Source organism: Musca domestica, unplaced genomic scaffold (genome assembly GCF_030504385.1).
Source record: "Musca domestica strain aabys unplaced genomic scaffold, Musca_domestica.polishedcontigs.V.1.1 1, whole genome shotgun sequence".
NCBI lineage: Eukaryota > Metazoa > Arthropoda > Insecta > Diptera > Muscidae > Musca > Musca domestica.
This window is the reverse complement of record NW_026712114.1, coordinates 34,506,053-34,523,608: the sequence shown is the minus strand read 5'-3', so window position 1 is coordinate 34,523,608 and position 17,556 is coordinate 34,506,053. Positions and strand designations below refer to the sequence as shown.

The following is a 17,556-nucleotide window of genomic DNA, read 5'->3' as shown; positions in this document are numbered from 1 at the left end:
CATTCAATAAAATTAAAAGAAAAATGTAAAAATTATGGCGTTTGACTTTGTTGCAGTCTTTTTTTTTTATCTCACCCTGTAAACGTGCATAAATCGTCATTGAATGCCAGTTTGTCAACAAACTGGCTGATACTTTCTTATTTTGTTCAGTGCTAATAACTAATAGTAATTGTAATATTTACAATCGATATTTATTAATCAATTTACAAATCGTGACACATACATTTTTTAAAATCTGGTCCTAAAAAGCGAAAATCCTAATCTTTGATATCGGTAAATTTAAATTTCAATGGAATATTGGGAACATTAATCAAAAGACTCTTGAAAGCGTTTTCGGTGGGATAATTGAATTCCACTTGGAAGTTGCGTATCAGACGTGCAATGCCCAGTTCCAACTCCATTTCTACAATGCGACGGCCAATGCAGCTACGTGAACCAAATCCGAAAGGTAAATAAATGAATGGACTGCTAGCCTTCAAAGCGTGTGGGCATTCGGCGGTACCGTCAGTCTCTTTGGATGGTCTTAGCCAACGTTCCGGCAAAAATTCCTTAGCTCTGGGATAATGATTATCATCGTTTAGCAATGAAGTAGAAATCATTGAAACGCGCGTTCCCTTGGGTACCCGGTAACCACTTAATACCACATCATTTACAGGTTCACGAGCATTGCCAATAGCCAAGGGATAGACACGCAGCGACTCCTTGATGCAGGCCCTCAAATAGGGCATATTTTTGAAAACAGCTTCATTAAACTCGGAATCCTTGTGGGGCAAAAGTTTTCGCACTTCTTCGCGTAGTTTTTCTTGTTTCTCGGGATTCTTGGCCAAGCACAGTAGGAGCCCAGTAAACGTTGTAGAGGTCTGTTAAGAAATTTTTATTTATAATTTATTTTAATTGTGTTGTTTACAGTTTCTTACCGTATCCACCCCAGCCATCAACATATCCATGGCCATAACCATGGCAATTTTCTTGTCGATTTTAATCAGTTTCTCCAAAACACTTTTCTCACTATCCGGTTTCTCAGGCACTCCCATCTTCCGCTCTTCTTCCAGCCGAACAATGGCCTCTTCAACAAAATCCCTGGTTATATCCGTTATTTCATCTAGACTTTTCATTAAATTTTTGAACGTTTTTGTTTTGTAATATTTCCAAATCGAAGGTTTGAATTCAATTTCCAGGGAGTAGTTAAAGAAATCGGTCAAAGCTTGGAACATACGCTTTGCTGTGGGATTATCACGATTTTCACTAATCAAACCCAATTGTTTATCCAGTGCCACAACCGATACTGATTCCAAGGTCCAGCGATTCATTTCTTCTTCGAAAGTGTCGGGAACTTCCAATGTTTGAGGATCGCGAATTTGTCGGATTCTGGAAAAAGGCATTAGAATTCAAGGCAAAGTTTTGGGAGAGATTTTTTGGGATCTTACCTTTCCATAAATTCCTTATTGACCTGCGACATTTTCTGGAAGTACAGGCGTACATTCTTGGGTTGCATAAGAACCGGATTTACTGTTGATCGAAATGTGCCCCATTTTTCGCCTTGCCTGGAATTGAATGTTTGATGAAAAAAATGTTTGATCTCAAAATCGAAAATCACTAACAAAAGTTAAAATTTTGATGTTTAACAATTTTAAAAGCCCATTTATCGTAATATACTGATATGACCCGTAACAATGTTCAAAAATTCTATTTTTCCATGTTTCATTGAAAGAGCTCTTTCTATCAGCTCTTTCTCTCAACCACAGACACCAACAATGTCATCCAAAGCAAATTTCAGGATTCCAGCTCTATCACTTCAACTTATACCAAATTCGGTAGCATTAGGTACTTTTAGAACAGCCAGATCTCAACACCAGATACTAACAGTGACCTTAATATGTTATTTCAGGATTTCAGCTCAGTATTCTCCCCATTACTAAATTTAGCACCATTTTGTACAATTATAGTACGGATATTCAAAAAACCATCTCCATATCTGATACCAACATACATCCAAATATTACATTTCGATCACATTTGGTCAAGGAAACCATCACACGCTGCCCGAATGTTGCTCTGCTGTATTTTGGCCCATTCCCGGCCAAGCGCTTGTTTGTGGTGATCGACACTTTGGTGCCAACCTTACTTTCCAAAATACTCCAGACACAATAACCCACCGGATTGGTATCCGGAGATTTTGGTGGCCATTGTGCGCTGGAAATAAATTTGTCCGAGGAACCTCATTTTGTAACCATTCTTGGGTGGCGCGTGCTGAGTGCGATGGTGCTGAGTCCTTTTGGAATGTCCAAGGTCTGCGGCCAAATTGTTTGCGTACCCAAGGCTTTAATACACCCTCCATAATATTTTCGCGATATTATTCGGCATTTATTCTGATGCCACGGTCGATTAATACGAGCGGAGAGCAACCATCGGCTGTTAGGGCGCCACACATATTCACCATAGTCGGCGATTGAGTTCTGGTGGCCAACCGAATGTGCAGCTGACCTCTTTGGCAAGTAAACACGATAATTTTGTTTGTTTGCAAACTGTTGTTCAACGAATGTTTTCTCAAACCAAATTCGGCAGTTCACCACTTTTGGCCAAGAGAAGCAACTCTTTAGCTCTTTTGAGTCTATTTTCTTTCTATTGCAGTGTAAGTTCTTGCACTTTTTCGAATTTCAATGGCTTTACCCCCAGCTCATTTTTCAATATCTGCTGAATGGAATATTGCGATAGGTTCAGCTCACGAGCCATTTTGCGACCACTGCGACGCGGGTTTCGATCAAGTCGCTTCTTTACTTTGCGAACCATTTCTGCTGATGTTTCTGTTTTCTTCCGTCCACTTCCTTGACGTCGGAGTACGCTATCAGTATCACGGTAACGAGCAATGGTACGAGACATAAAAGATTTATTCACATTTAAATGCTGGAGTACTCTAACGATATCCATTTGTGGTTTTCCAGCCAAATATAAAGAAATCACACTATTACGATTGAATTCCATCACGAATAACTTTTTTTTCTGGAAAATTCTCACCAAAATGCTTTTGTACGCTTGTAAACAATATAATGAGCTGTCGGACGAGTGGCTTAGAAATGACAGCAGTCTGAAGTTGGTTGCAGTATTTTCACCTCGCCGGGTATATTAAAAGAAAGTGTGAAATTCGACTAAATCGGTCCACTCACTAAGGTACCTCTCCCGCATAACTTCAAAATTTTTACAAAAAACATTAAAAACTCATATTGAGCGAATGGAGAATCCGATGTAGTTTAAACTGAGTATATCCTAACACTTAGACAAGATATAGGTCAAAATCGAAAATGGACAATAATAGTCCGCATATTAATGTAGCTCCCCCACAAAAGTTCATGAAGCTCAAAGTCCGATTTTCTTCAAATTGTTCACATCCCAATTTTTTTGTCTATTTTGAACTAGTGTAAGAATGCACAAAAATGTAAAATCTAAAATCTACTTTGGTTCTACCTCCAAAAAGTTCAACAATTTCGAAATAAATAAAAAAATCATGCATAACTCATATAAACCGATATTGTCCAAACTTGGTCCGTTGTGGGATTTATGTAAAGCTTAGAACAGGAGAGATAATGCAAAATATTGGCCCACTTACTTTCCTGCGCCTTTCACTACGTAGTAAAATAGTTTAATTTATAGAAACTCTTGTACAATTCGAAGTCAGATTCTGATTTTGTTCAAACTTCGTATATCGCAATTCGAGAGCATTAGAACAAATAATAATCATTACTTTCATAAATTCGGACTGATTCTTCTTTTTTAGGCAACATTAAAAAAAAAAATTAATTCCACTTTTTGACATTTGAATGTCACGCAATGGTCAAACTTATTTAATTGTTTGTTTGTCTATCATGTGTGACAGAAAAATTCAAAATTATTGTTAATCTTCAAAAAAGAATGCTTAATACGTCATTGTTTCCACTCCATAATATTAAATTGTTTACAATCTATAATTATTCTACGTCATAGTTTGACAAATACAAAATGACTTGTCATGCCTCAAAATCACTTTGCACTTAAATTTAGCAGAACGGTAAAGAACAAATAAGCAAAAACTGTTATATTCACAAAACAAATGAGATTCACTTACGTTCCGATAAGACCCTCAACGCCTTGAAAGACATCAGCCCGATGGACGTTACGATGATAAAATAAAGCCTCTGAACCGGGACGGACGGGCCAAATGCCTTCATTGCGCAGAGCCATTTCAAAATCCTGAGGATTGTGAGTGAAAACGGCGTAGGGTTGGCCGGGAGAAATTTTCAAACGACCAATTGGTCCCAAGTCCTCCTTCAAAGCCAACATCAGTTGTGATGTATCCAATTTAGAGTACTTTCCTCCAGGAAGAAAATTCTTAAGAAATTGGAAACCACTCATTTTGGGCATTTCTTCGAATGGTTTGGCCTGTTCCCATTCCGTTTGACTGTTGGCAATATTCGCTTCGCCATTGTTTATATCTGTCGTGGCGGCAATTGATGAACGCGAACGCCACTAGAATTAATTTAATAAAAAATGCTTTTTTTCTATTAATTTATTTATTTTTTTCTTTCTCACTTGATTCTTTAGAGCTGGGGCGGAATTGAGCAGAATAATACTTCGAAAATTAGAATTTTTTGTGGTGATTTGGCAAATTCTTGTTTTTAACATTGCTGTGTTTAACTATTTTTCCAATTTTGATTTATTCTTAAATATCAAACGACTTCTTCCACAGCAGTTTTGCGACTAACTGGGTGCTAGAAAACTATTCGCAAAATTCTCATGCTAGATCATTAGCAGAGCTTTTAATATTTGGCATTTACGAGGTGGGATTGCAAAATGTAAATAAGTTCTTTCTAGTCATATTTCTTTAGTCGTCAATTGGAAAAAGCAATCCTTCTAGCTGAGGGGGAACTTAAAGTGGTTTTTTCCAACTGTTAATCATGGATTTCTAATTTTATTTTTTTTCTGGTCATGTTTTTCCTGATCACGAATTCGAACCACAAATTTTAATGTTTTAAAAAATATTTTACATGAATTGAATTTTTTTTAAATATTTTTTTTGACCATGAATCGTAGTTTTTTCAATATTTTTCAGTTGTAATTTTTTTAAAAAATGTTTTTTGTAAGCTTGTCGCAGATTTTTTCAAAATAATTTTAAGGGCCTTGAACCGTGGATTCTTATACCCTACACCACAAGGTGGTCAGGGTATTATGTATTTGTGCATTTGTTTGTAACAGGCAAAAAGAAATAAGATAGACCCATATGATCTGCATAGAATCACATTCTGAGTCGATTTATGCATGTCCGTCCGTCCGTCTGTCCATGTATTTTTGTAAACAAAATACAGATCGCATTTATTGCCCTATCCGGATGAAATTTGGCACAAATCATTTGTTTGGCCCAAGGACGAACCCTATTGAAATTGGATATAATCGGTCAAAATTTGGATATAGCTCCCATATATATCTTCGTCCGATTTGCATTTTATTGTGCACCAAACGTGTAATATCAGCTCGAATAGTATGGAATTTTGCACATACAACCAAATTAAGCCTGAAAATAAGTACGCCAAATTTGATCGAAATCGGTTCAGATATAGCTATAGCTCCCATATATATTTTTCATCCGATTTGCTATTTTTGCCGTTCGCAGCCGTAATATGCACTCTGTAACAACAATATTTGGGGAAATATATCAAATACACCTCAGAAATACATTTGCTAAATTTTATCGAGATCGGTTCAGATTTGGATATAGCTCCAATATATAACTTCGTCCGATTTACCTTTGATTGTGCACCAAACGTCTAATATTTGCCCAAATTTTATGAAATTTGGCACTTACGACCGAACTGAGTCTAGAAGTTGGTATGTCAAATTTGGTGAAGATCGGTTCAGATATAGCTATAGCTCCCATATATACGGTTCATCCGATTTGTCATATTTGTTACCCACAACCGTAATATGCACTCCGTAACAACGATATTCAGGGAAATATATCAAATACAGCTCCGAAATATCTTTGCCAACTTTTTTCGAGATCGGTTTCGATTTGGATATAGCTCCCATATATATTTTTATCCGATTTCAAATTAATTGTGCACCAATTGGGCAAAACAAGTCCGAATTTAAAAGATACAAATGCATCGGCATATTTAGTCCTTTGAACTTTAAATTATAATTATAATCATAGCGTGTATGATTGAAATCTCCCATAAAAACTTTTAATTGTTATGCGGAGCTCTACTAAATTAGCAAAGTGGTGTAGGGTATCATAAAGTCGGCCCCGCCCGACTTTAAGACTTTCTTTACTGGTTAAAAATAATTTTCAAGGATTTATTGACCATATACTTTCATGAAATGCAGGAACCTTAACCATGATTTTTGTTTTAAATAATTTTTTTAAGTAGCTGAATTAAAAAAAATCTAAGTTTTAAAAAATAATTTTTCAATTATGAATCGTGGAGGTTTTTCAAAAATAATTTACTGTACTTTGTTTACAACATGCATAGACAGACTGACGGATCGACTCAGAATGTGATGCTGCATATCATCAAAAGGAACTATCGGTCTATCTCGTTTCCTTTTGCCTGTTACAAACAAATGCACAAAGACATAATACCATGACATGGGTGTAGGGTATAAAAATGGGTATCAAGGACGACTTGTCTAAAAATTTTAGATTTCTTAAAACACTTGGAATGAGCTTTTGGATTTTTAAAAATATTTCTCGAAACTTCCGAACCATAAATATTCCCGGACAAACATTTTGGGCTTCTTAGGAACATTATTGAAAAATGGTGAGGTTTTTATAAATATTTTAAGAATAGAACAGTGTTGGCTTTGTTTGTTCGGGATACCATAGTATTTTGTTATTTCAAAATGGTCAGGCTTAATCCCTTTTATTGTTGTTTTTATAAAAACAACGATTGTTTATTAATGGAGAATGATGTAAATGTTTATAAGTGCGGTTGTAAGATTTAGAAGATTTTCCAAATGAATTGTACTTTTATTTAATTCTTTGGTTCCTCTTCTATTGAGCTTACGATCTCGTCACTTGGGTAAAAAAAAAATGTTTTTTTTCATAGAAGTTATTTTTCAATTCAAGCTCTTTCTATCCATTATCCCTGGAATTGGTAAAATTAATTTTAGTGATAGTGATTCTACAAAACTTCACGAATCTGAATTTTTATTATTATTTCTTTATTTTTTTTGTGGTAATTGCTTAGTCCATGTGTACATACCCATATTGTGTGTTGCCGACTGAAACTTTTTAACTTTTGATCCAAATTGCAATACTACCCTCGTAAATATCTAAAGAAAGCATGAACATTGTCATCGTGTTAGAATGGATAGACAAACAGACGAAACGGCCAATCATTAACTATACGCTTCTTAATTCCTCAAATGATAATAGACGTGCTTTGATTGAGTGTAGGCAGACTGATAACAAAATATTCTCGCTCAAATGAGAGCTTTTCAAGCGTATAGCGAAATTTTAATTCGCGTCAAATAATTTATTAATTGATTTCGCTCTCTCCCTTTATTTCTTTTTTTAATTGTTTATATTACGAATATGTGTTTGAAAACAGAAATCGGTAAAAAAATTATGTAGAGGTGAAATATTGGGCAGAAACACTACGGAGGGGGAAGGAATTATTTAAGAATTTTGTTAAAAAGTATGGCTATAAAATTGTATGTATCTAATTCTTGTTAGTATAATTTATGCATTGATATCTTTATTCAATGGACCCTTACGAAAGTTATTCCATTGACTCATATCAATTATTATATACTATCAAAAAGTGGACAGGTCTTTGCATTATGTTTTAGTCAAAAGTGACCCTGTGATATTTTTATCAGTTGTATATAATTTGTCAACAAAATATGCACAGTAAAAAAATTAAATTTTATTTATCATATTGATATTATTTTTTGCATCAAAAATGCCGTTTCAGAACTTCAAATACGAAAAATGAAACAATTCCCCAGAATAATTTCGCTAATATTATCAAAATACCGAGTAAAGGGAGATATCGTTACATGTGTGCTATGCGAAGACGCGGACCTGCATAGATAATTTTCTATCGTAGGTTGTAGTAACCATTACGATCTTCAAATGCCAAATGTAAAACGATGAATGAATAATGTGGCTAAAATCATCAACATACCGTATATAGGGATGTATAGTCATATGAGGGCTATACGAAGACGTTGACCTGCATACGCAATTTTTTGTCATAAGCTGTTGAACTCATTGAAATCCTCAAATGAAAAGTTTGAAGCAAATCTTATATATATATGGGCTATACGAAAGTGTGAAACAATATGGCCCTTTTACGAACATGAGTGTAAAATGCTAGCCTTCTATCCCAATTCGTTCGAAAGGTAGCGTGATTGCAACAGACGGACATTGCTAAATCGACATAGAATTTTACGCTGACACCGAATATATATTCAGGGCGAGATAAAAAACTACAACAAAGTCAAACGCCATAATTTTTAAATTTTTGAAATTTTATTGAATGAAACCGTCACACGCTGCCCGAATGTTGCTCTGCGGTATTATGGCCCATTCCCGACGAAGCGCTTGCTTGAAGTGATCGACACTTTGGTATTTTTTAGTGCCAACCTTGGTTTCCAAAATACTCCAGACACAATAGTCCAACGGATTAGTATCCGGAGATTTTTGTAGTCATTGTACGCTGGAAATAAAGCGAGGGACCTCATTTTGTAACTATTCTTGGGAGGCGCGTGCTGAGTGCGATGGTGCTGAGACCTGTTGGAATGTCCAAGGTCTTCGGCCAAAATGTTTGCGAACCCAAGGTTTTTATACACCCTCCAGAATATTTTCGCTACTTTCGGTCGATTAATACAAGCGGAGAGCGAGCATCGGCTGTTATAGCAGCCCACACCATCACCATGGCCGGCGCTTGAGTTTTGATGGCCAACCAAGGGTGAACATTTTTAGCTGAGCTCTTTGGCAGGTAAACACTTTTTTTCATTTTTCAATATTTGCCGAATGGAATATTGCGATATGTTCAGCTCACCTGCCATTTTTCGGCCACTACGACGCGGGTTTCGAACAAGTAGCTTCTTTATTTTTCGAACCATTTCTGCTGATGTTGCTGTTTTCTTCCGTCCACTTCCTTGATGTCGGGCTCATCACGGTAACGATCGATGGTACGAGACACAAAAGATTTATTCACATTTAAATGCTGGAGTACTCTAACGATAGCCACTAGTGGTTTTCTAGCCAAATATAAAAAAAATCACGTTATCACGCTTAAACTCCATCACGAATAACTATATTTCGGAAAATCCTCACCAAAATGCTTTAGCACACATGTAACCAATATAATGAGCTGTCAATAATTTTAACAGTCAGCCAGTTAGAAATGACAGCAGTCTGAATTTGGTTGCAGTTTTTTATCTCATCCTGTTTATGTGCATTTGAACTGATTTGCACCAATTTCAATAGGGTCGTCCTTGGTCCAAACAAATATTGTTTGGAAAATTTCATCTCAATAGTTATACTATGCGATGGACAGACAAACGGAAAATGGGCCATATGGGCCAACTTTTTGGTATGGCCCCATATGACCAATTCGAACAAATCTAAACTTATTCTAAAATTTGACACTATTCTATTTTGACACTATATTTTGCTTTCATTCAAAAACAAATTAAAAGAAGGTAAATGTTATGGCGTGTGACTTTATTGCATTTTTTTTTCTCACCCTGTAAAGCCAAAATTTTAAAGAATAAGTCGTTGGACTTTTTGAAAACTATAGCTGGGCTCTTGCTTAATTTCACCACATTTCTTTTCTTAATATTTTATTTATGTTTTATTCTTTCACACAGTTTCTTTTTTAATATTTCTAGATAAACCATAAATACTGTACAATAAATAATTTTTTACAATTTTTTTTTCTACAAATATTTCTCACATTCATTTTTTTTTAATTGTTTACATCAGTAAATTTAAATTTCAATGGGATATTGGGGACACTTATCAACAGACTCTTGAAAGCCTTATCAGTGGGATAATTGAATTCCACATGGAAATTGCGAATCAGACGCGCTATGCCCAATTCCAATTCCATTTCGGCAATACGGCGGCCAATACAACTACGGGATCCAAAACCAAAAGGTAAATAAACGAAAGGACTGCTGGCCTTCAAGGCATGTGGACATTCAGCGGATTTTTCATTTTCCTTGGAAGCTCTCAACCAGCGTTCGGGTAAAAATTCACGGGCACGAGGATAATGAGCATCATCTTTGATTAGAGTCACCGAGTTCATGGATATCAGAGTACCTTTGGGAACACGATAGCCACTGATCACAACATCATTGGCCTGGGTGCGAGCATTACCCACCGTCAAGGGATAGACACGTAGCGATTCCTTGATGCAGGCCCTCAAATAGGGCATGTTTTTGAAAACAGCTTCATTGAATTCTGAATCCTTTTGGGGTAACAATTGCATGATTTCCTCGCGCAATTTTTGTTGCTTTTCGGGATTTTTGGCCAAGCATAGTAAAAGACCCGTAAAGGTGGAAGAAGTCTAGAAAAAGTGGAAATATGTTAACAAAAAACCAACACACACATTTTAAAATTCTCCTTACCGTATCCACCCCAGCCATCAGCATATCCATGGCCATAACCATGGCAATTTGTTTGTCAATCTTGACGAGCTTCTCCAAAACACTCTTTTCATTTTCCGGCTTTTCCTCATTGCGATTTTTGTTCTCAGTCTCGATGCGTTCGAAGGCCTCATCCACATACATTTTGGTAATATCGGTGATTTCATCCAAACTTCTGATGGCCTTTTTAAATGTTGGTGTCTTAATGTACTTCCATATGGATGGCTGGAATTCCAAATCACCAGATGCTTCAAAGAAATCCGTCAGAGCTTTGAAGAGACGTTTCGGTGTTGGATCATCACGATTTTTGGTAATCAAACCCAATTGTTTGTCCAGCGCCACCACAGATACCGATTCCAATGTCCAACGATTAATTTCTTCCTCGAAATTATCGGGAACTTCCAGGGTTTGAGGATCACGAATTTTACGAATTCTATTTGAAAAGAGGTTAGTTTTAGGTATATTATTCATGGAGTTTATTTAGAAATGGGAACTTACCGCTCCATAAATTCCTTATTGACTTCCGACATTTTATTGAAATATAAATGGACATTCTTGGGTTGCATTAAAACTGGATTTACGGCCGATCGAAATGAACCCCATGCTTCTCCTTGTCTGTAAATATAAAGCGAAATTAATTTAAATCAGTCGTCAGACTAAATTATGTCAATATGCACTCTAAGATACAAACTCAAAAAAATATGAAAATGTTTCAAGTTCTTTACTTAAATTCTTTATGTTCACAATATAGAGATTGGAAAATGTATTAAAACATGCTTTCGAAATGTTTTACACCTGGGTGATATGATTTATGTCAGTTCATATTTTCAGAAGAGCAAAATGTCTTTCAGCCAAAAATAATTTTTTTGCAGAATAGAATCTGTTGAAATCACTCGGAATGACACTGTGCGACAAAATTATTTTTTCCATAATTACAAGAAATGTCTGGTAAATAATTAAAAAATAAAAGAAGGAAATTAAAGAAATAAATGACATGTGAATCGACGTCTATATATCCCAATTATAGCGGAATATAAACTATATGGATCTCAATTTTGTATATGGTGAAAACTAAGAAAAACTAAGGACCTTAACAACATTTGGCCTATTAGCCCAAAATCACTTTGAAGTTTTGATCTAAAAATGAGAAATATCAAGTCCAGTTGTCATTTTCCAATTTTATTTAGAATAATTCTTACTTTAACACTTTCTCCGAAAATTTATGTATGCAAAGAAAGATTTTGAGTAGGGTTGGAACCGTGTTAAATGGATACATAAATTTTGAATGTAATTTTCATAAAAAATTATTGTACCTAGATAAATGGTTTATTCTGAAATTTATACTGAAATTTTGTGTAGAATAAATCTTCTTTTGACACCTTTCGTCTAAAACGTAATCATATGTTACTTTCAGGTATCAATTCGAAAAAAGAAAAATTTATAAAAAAAAAAAAATAGGAAATATTTTCGCCTTATTTTGGGAACATTGCAAATATTTTTTTGATATACATTGGAAATAGAGATTTCTTTTCTTTGGTGACTTATAGTGAAATTTGATGAAGCATATTTTTGTCTCTGAAGTCATTCTTCTAAAATAATGCTTTATTAGAGGTTTTTGCACAAACTCACTGTAACAAATAATATTGTAGAACAATTTCCAAAAGTATGGAAGAGGGGAGAACTTATTCCCTCTATTTTGGCTACTTTTCGATGTGAACTTCAAAAACGCCTTGTGTGTGTCTTCTTGTGATAGATCTACTTTAATAATTTGCTTGATTTTCCTTGTAATTATTGAAAAAATTGAATTTCTTCGCACAGAGTAATTGATGGCCATCATCTGCCATATTTTTTTCGCACTCTACCTTAGCGTTTTGGTGGTTAAATGGCCAATGAACACAGTGTGGTGTAGAGTAAAACATTTAGGGCGAAATTTAGTTACAATAGCCAAAATTGAAATAGGCCGATTAATCTGACCATATAAAGAGTGTCGCGGTCGATAAACTTTCTTAACAGAGCACGCATTTTTATAATAAAATTCAACGATTTGCAAGCGTATAGTGTCCCTTAAAATCCAATCAAAGTGTGTCCTGCGTACGTAGTACCTACGTACCTATATATCACAGTTTCCCACCCCCACGGACAAGAACCGCGAAATGTTAACAAATATAATTTTAATTATCTGAATTTGTTATTGTATATAGAGTTTGATGCTATCAAAATTATTGATGTCTAAATTCTACTGATAACAAGTAGCAATGACTATGCTCTTTTACAGATAAATACTTGTTGGTAAATTTCATTACTTCTTTGTGGAGTATTTGGCAGAAATAGCAGATTACATTAATAAAATTACGAATTTATTCGTATCTTGCTTAAAATAGGTTTTTCTCACCGACAATTGTAGACAATTGTAAATATACTTATAAGTTTTCTGTTTGACCTCAGTTGAATTTCCACCCGGGCTGTTGACTCTATAACACTGTGCCACAAATATAACTAACTAAAAAAAGAAGAATCGGCGTTTGAAAGTTTACATAGCAAAGTAACTAAATAGAGGGGACAATATGGTTAAAAATCAATTTAAACGGGATCGTAGAATAATTAATTAAATAATTTACAAAATGACTTATCATAAAATTTATAAATCTTAAAATGTATAAATCTTACCTAAACGCTAGTAATTCATATATATTAAAGCCGTATTTGTGTGAGTTTGTGCAAAAATCTGCAATAACTCATCATCTTAGAAGGATGAAATAGAAAATATTCTTCTCAAAGACAGAAATATTCTTTATCAAATTGTATTGTAAATTAAAATATTTCTTATTATATTTTTTTTGGTCAATTTTTTCTTGGACTTTTTTCGAGTTTACTCCTGAAAGTGACATAAAATTTTACAAAAAATGGTGAAAACATAAAAATAGGTTTAAAATCAGAGGTAAACTTAAAAAGTTTTCATTCGAAAAATGAAATTAAATTTGAAATTAAAACAATCCTTAATTTTTACCTGGAAAGTCTTTTTTTTTTAATCCAACTTACTTGATTCGATAGCTTTTGATAAACATATGACCAGGAAGTTTTTTAAAAATATATATTTTTAAATACACCATCAATATAATTTTTTGAAAACCCTTAATTTTTCAAAAATATTTAAAGAAATCCACTATTTATATAGCCAGGAAGTGTTTAAAAAATATATGCAGGGAATTCACTTAACTGTCTCAAAAGATTTTGACAAACCTTTTAAAAGCCCTCGACTTTTGTAGCCGGAATTCTTTCTTTTATTTGTGTCAGAATATAAGGCTATTGTTTTTGAATATGTAGGGATTGAAAAGAAAAGTTTCCTGATTTTGCCGTTGCTTTAGAAGCCACATCGACGCGACCAATCGACGCGTAATTTTACATGGAGTTAGAGTTAGGGGCTGGACAGAAGCCTAACAATTTGGACGATCGTCGGACAATATTTAGCGGGTAAAATGAACCACGCCTGTTAATGTTAAAAAATTAGAAAATTTCCATTAAACCACGAACATTTTTAATCCCGGCAAAACACAATGTCACTTCCGATAGCCAAGCTATGGGATACGTAGCAAAATATGTACAATATATATGTAAAAGAAATAGATCTTTGTTAATCTGTTCAAGAACCGCTGGACTGATTTTCAAAATTCTCAGCAATTCGAAATGGTCTCTTGCGCATGCGATTTTTTCAATTTGACTTACAATTTTGAATTGTTTATTTTGTAAATTTTCTTTTTTACACCATGTGTGGAGGGTATTATGTACAGAGCGCAATTATCGTCCGATCCTCAGGAAATTGTGAATGGGCGTAGGGTTAGGGTCAGAAAATGTACATTCAGGGGTTCAAATGGACCAAACAATTAAAATTGTCCGGACTTTGCAGTCGCTGTACTGGTCACAATTGAAAAACAATCGACACGGAATTTTGCTTTAAAAGAGAATTAAGGCAGGGAAGAAATCTAGCACTTTGGATGACCATTGGATTATATTAAGCTGTAAAAAGGGACCACAACTTTCGTGTAAAATTGTTTTGAATAGCTAACAACAAGACGGAGTGAGTAAATATTGGGTAAATGCCCCCGGTCAAAAACCTTAGAGTAATATTTAGACCGGGCTCTATGACATAATTTCAAAAGTGAAATCTTCTAAAATGGATTTGGACATAAGGGGTCGTCCAACATATTGTAGTGTTGTATGGTATCACATGGTCGGCCCTGCATGACTATAGCCTTTGCTTACTTGTTTTTATTTACAATCCATGACGTATATAGCCGAAATGTCATATAACCCTTGAAATACATACGAAAGCTTTAGAAAAACCAATTTTAAAATCCCTACATATTTCGATTTCCATCACATATGTAATTAGGGATTATTAAAAATTGTGCTCATAGGGACAATATTTTTTATTTTCGATCTATCTTTCGATCAAATATTACGATATGCAAAGTTTGAAATTGATTTTTAAACATTTTGAATCTTTTTGGAGATGATTTTTATTTTAAAAATATTGCTTCTTTGTGTAGGAGCTACCAAAAGGTTTGGTCCGTCTTTCGTACAAAGTTTAAACTTGTTCGACTACTCCTATCCAGATTATCGCGCGCCGGATATCGTAGATCGACTCAAAATATTCTGTATCAACCGATATCTCGATAAGGCAATATACGCAGCATATACACGCTGTGAGGTATAAAAAGTTGAATTTGTTTCACAAAATATTGAATTTGGCTTCACTTTATTTTAATTTTAGTTATCTTAATTTTTTGGTCATATTTTGAATATATTGGGTTAAACACCGATTGGTTTCTCGGAAGTAATAGCATTGTCAAAATTAGATATCATCCGTCTGATCATTCTAAAGTCTTTGGTATATGTTCAACCCATAATTTTACGAAATTCTTAATACATTGCGATTTAGAAAGTCTCAGATTGTTGAAATACATGGCTTAACTGACGATGTTGTAAAAACTGTTTTAATATTAATCATAACATTTAAAGGCATTTCTGGGTTTCAAAAATGCTACTTTGCTATCGTGCAAAACAATAATTGATTATTTTCTAACACTTCTCATCTACATATATTTATACTTACGATCCCAAAAGACCCTCCACACCCTGGAATATGTCTTTGCGATGGACTTGACGATGATAACTTAAATATTCCATGCCAGGACGCATGGGCCAAATGCCTTGATTATGTAAAGCCTTTTCGAAGTCATGGGGATTATTGGTCATGACAACATCGGGTTTGCCAAGACTACCCTTTAAGTAGACTATCGGGCCAAAATCTCGTCTAAAAGCCAACATCAGTTGGGTGGTATCAAGATTGGTATATTTGCCACCCGGAAAAAAATGACGCAAAAGTTGAAAGGGACTTATGGTGGGCATTTCACTCAATGGCTTGGCCTGTTCCCATTTGGATGATGCAGCTGTCACTGTGGATTGGTTGCGGCACTATAATTATTAAAATAATTATTAAAAACCAAATGTAAACAAATTTCTCTAAACACATTTAAACTTACTTGTTGTTGCAAACCCGGAAGGTTAGATGTCCAACATCTGAATCTATTCAGAGCTATTATTTGTTGTTTCGTTTTCAACATTTTCGCGTTGAGTTGTTTTCACTGAATGTTTGTCTGCTCGCTTGGATACTTTGCTATTTACCGTCAATATCGTATCGTAAATTCTCTTCACCGCTTACGATTTAAGACTGATGAAATGTTGAGTAATTTTTTCGCCAACTACCATTGAAAATTGTTCTGTTCCATTGAGCGAGCAAAAGCTCTGTCGAAATAAGCTTTGCAGATTATGCCGCTTGTTGGGCTAGGGGGCCTGTGTTCGGCATTTATCTACGAAGTGTGCCGGTTGATTAATAATTAGAAAAGAAAACATGAACTTGACAACTACATGGTTATTTGTTTATCGATCAGAACGCGTCATATTGTGGGATTTATTAAAAAAAAAGATTGGAGAATGAGTGTTAGAACTTAAAGTGTACTTGGAACAAGAGAGTTTCTATAGAGGTTTTTTCAAGAATTTCCGAAGCAAATAGCTTGTATTTTTACAAGAACCTCCGATCTAAATTGGTTATTTTTAAGAAAACATTATCATGGAAGTGCTTAGATTTTTTCAATATTTTTTTTAAAATCAAATATTGTTGTTTTTTTAATTTTTTTCTAGTATCGTCGGACTAAATGTCGTAGATTTTTTTTAGAAAATATCATGAATTTTTAAGGAAATTCCGGACCAAATATCGTGGAATTTTATTTAATAAGGTTAATCTTCAAGAAACATTTTAGAGAACACAATTTCGTAGATTTCTTTTTAAGTCTCAACCCAAATATTGTGAATTTTTTTATTTCTTTTACCACCTGCGGACTTAATGTCGTAGATTTTTATGAAAATATTAAGAAAAAAATCATGAATTTTTAACCAAATATCGTGGACCTAAAAATATAAGAATTGTTCTTAAGAAGGTTGTGTCTTAAGAAACATTTTCAATATGACAATATCTTGGATAGGCCCTGCTAGACAAACGATTTTTTTGCCGTTTTTTTTCAAACTAATGCCGCGTCATCGGAGTAACTAACTTACATTTTCTAAGGAAAAACCTTTTAAAAAGCTTCAGAAATTTTCTCAACTATTTCCCAACCAAGCATCTTAGACTTTTTTATTCATTCTTCCATGGTCCTTTGAAAATTGATCGAATATCATAGAAATTTAAAGAAAAAGTATTCAACGTTCTCCGGTTCTCTTTGAAGCATTAAACTTTTTCAGGGTCTTCCAAAACTAATATTTGAGACAAATATTTAAAAAAAAAAGTTTTTGTAAGATCCTCCTAACTAAATATCCTGGATGTTTAAAGAATTTGTTAATGACTAAATATCGAGACTTCCTAAGCAG

General features: G+C 34.4%; 2 protein-coding genes across 2 annotated transcripts; both read right to left on the bottom strand.

Moving 5' to 3' along the window:
* Nucleotides 1-169: 169 nt before the first annotated feature.
* On the bottom strand, nucleotides 170-4,744 carry LOC101889684 (cytochrome P450 CYP12A2-like). The gene is made up of 5 exons (XM_005179997.4): nucleotides 4,564-4,744; nucleotides 4,100-4,500; nucleotides 1,428-1,544; nucleotides 918-1,368; nucleotides 170-860 (listed from the first exon to the last, which is right to left on the bottom strand). The coding sequence occupies exons 1-5, from the start codon at nucleotides 4,654-4,656 to the stop codon at nucleotides 258-260; spliced, it is 1,665 nt and encodes a 554-aa protein (XP_005180054.1). The 5' UTR covers nucleotides 4,657-4,744; the 3' UTR covers nucleotides 170-257.
* A 5,070-nt stretch (nucleotides 4,745-9,814) lies between these two features.
* On the bottom strand, nucleotides 9,815-16,333 carry CYP12A2 (cytochrome P450 CYP12A2). Its single transcript, NM_001309003.1, is given in 5 exon segments — nucleotides 9,815-10,553; nucleotides 10,615-11,065; nucleotides 11,131-11,247; nucleotides 15,746-16,107; nucleotides 16,176-16,333. Coding segments are annotated over 5 exon segments (1,614 nt in total). The 5' UTR covers nucleotides 16,257-16,333; the 3' UTR covers nucleotides 9,815-9,950.
* Nucleotides 16,334-17,556: the final 1,223 nt, after the last annotated feature.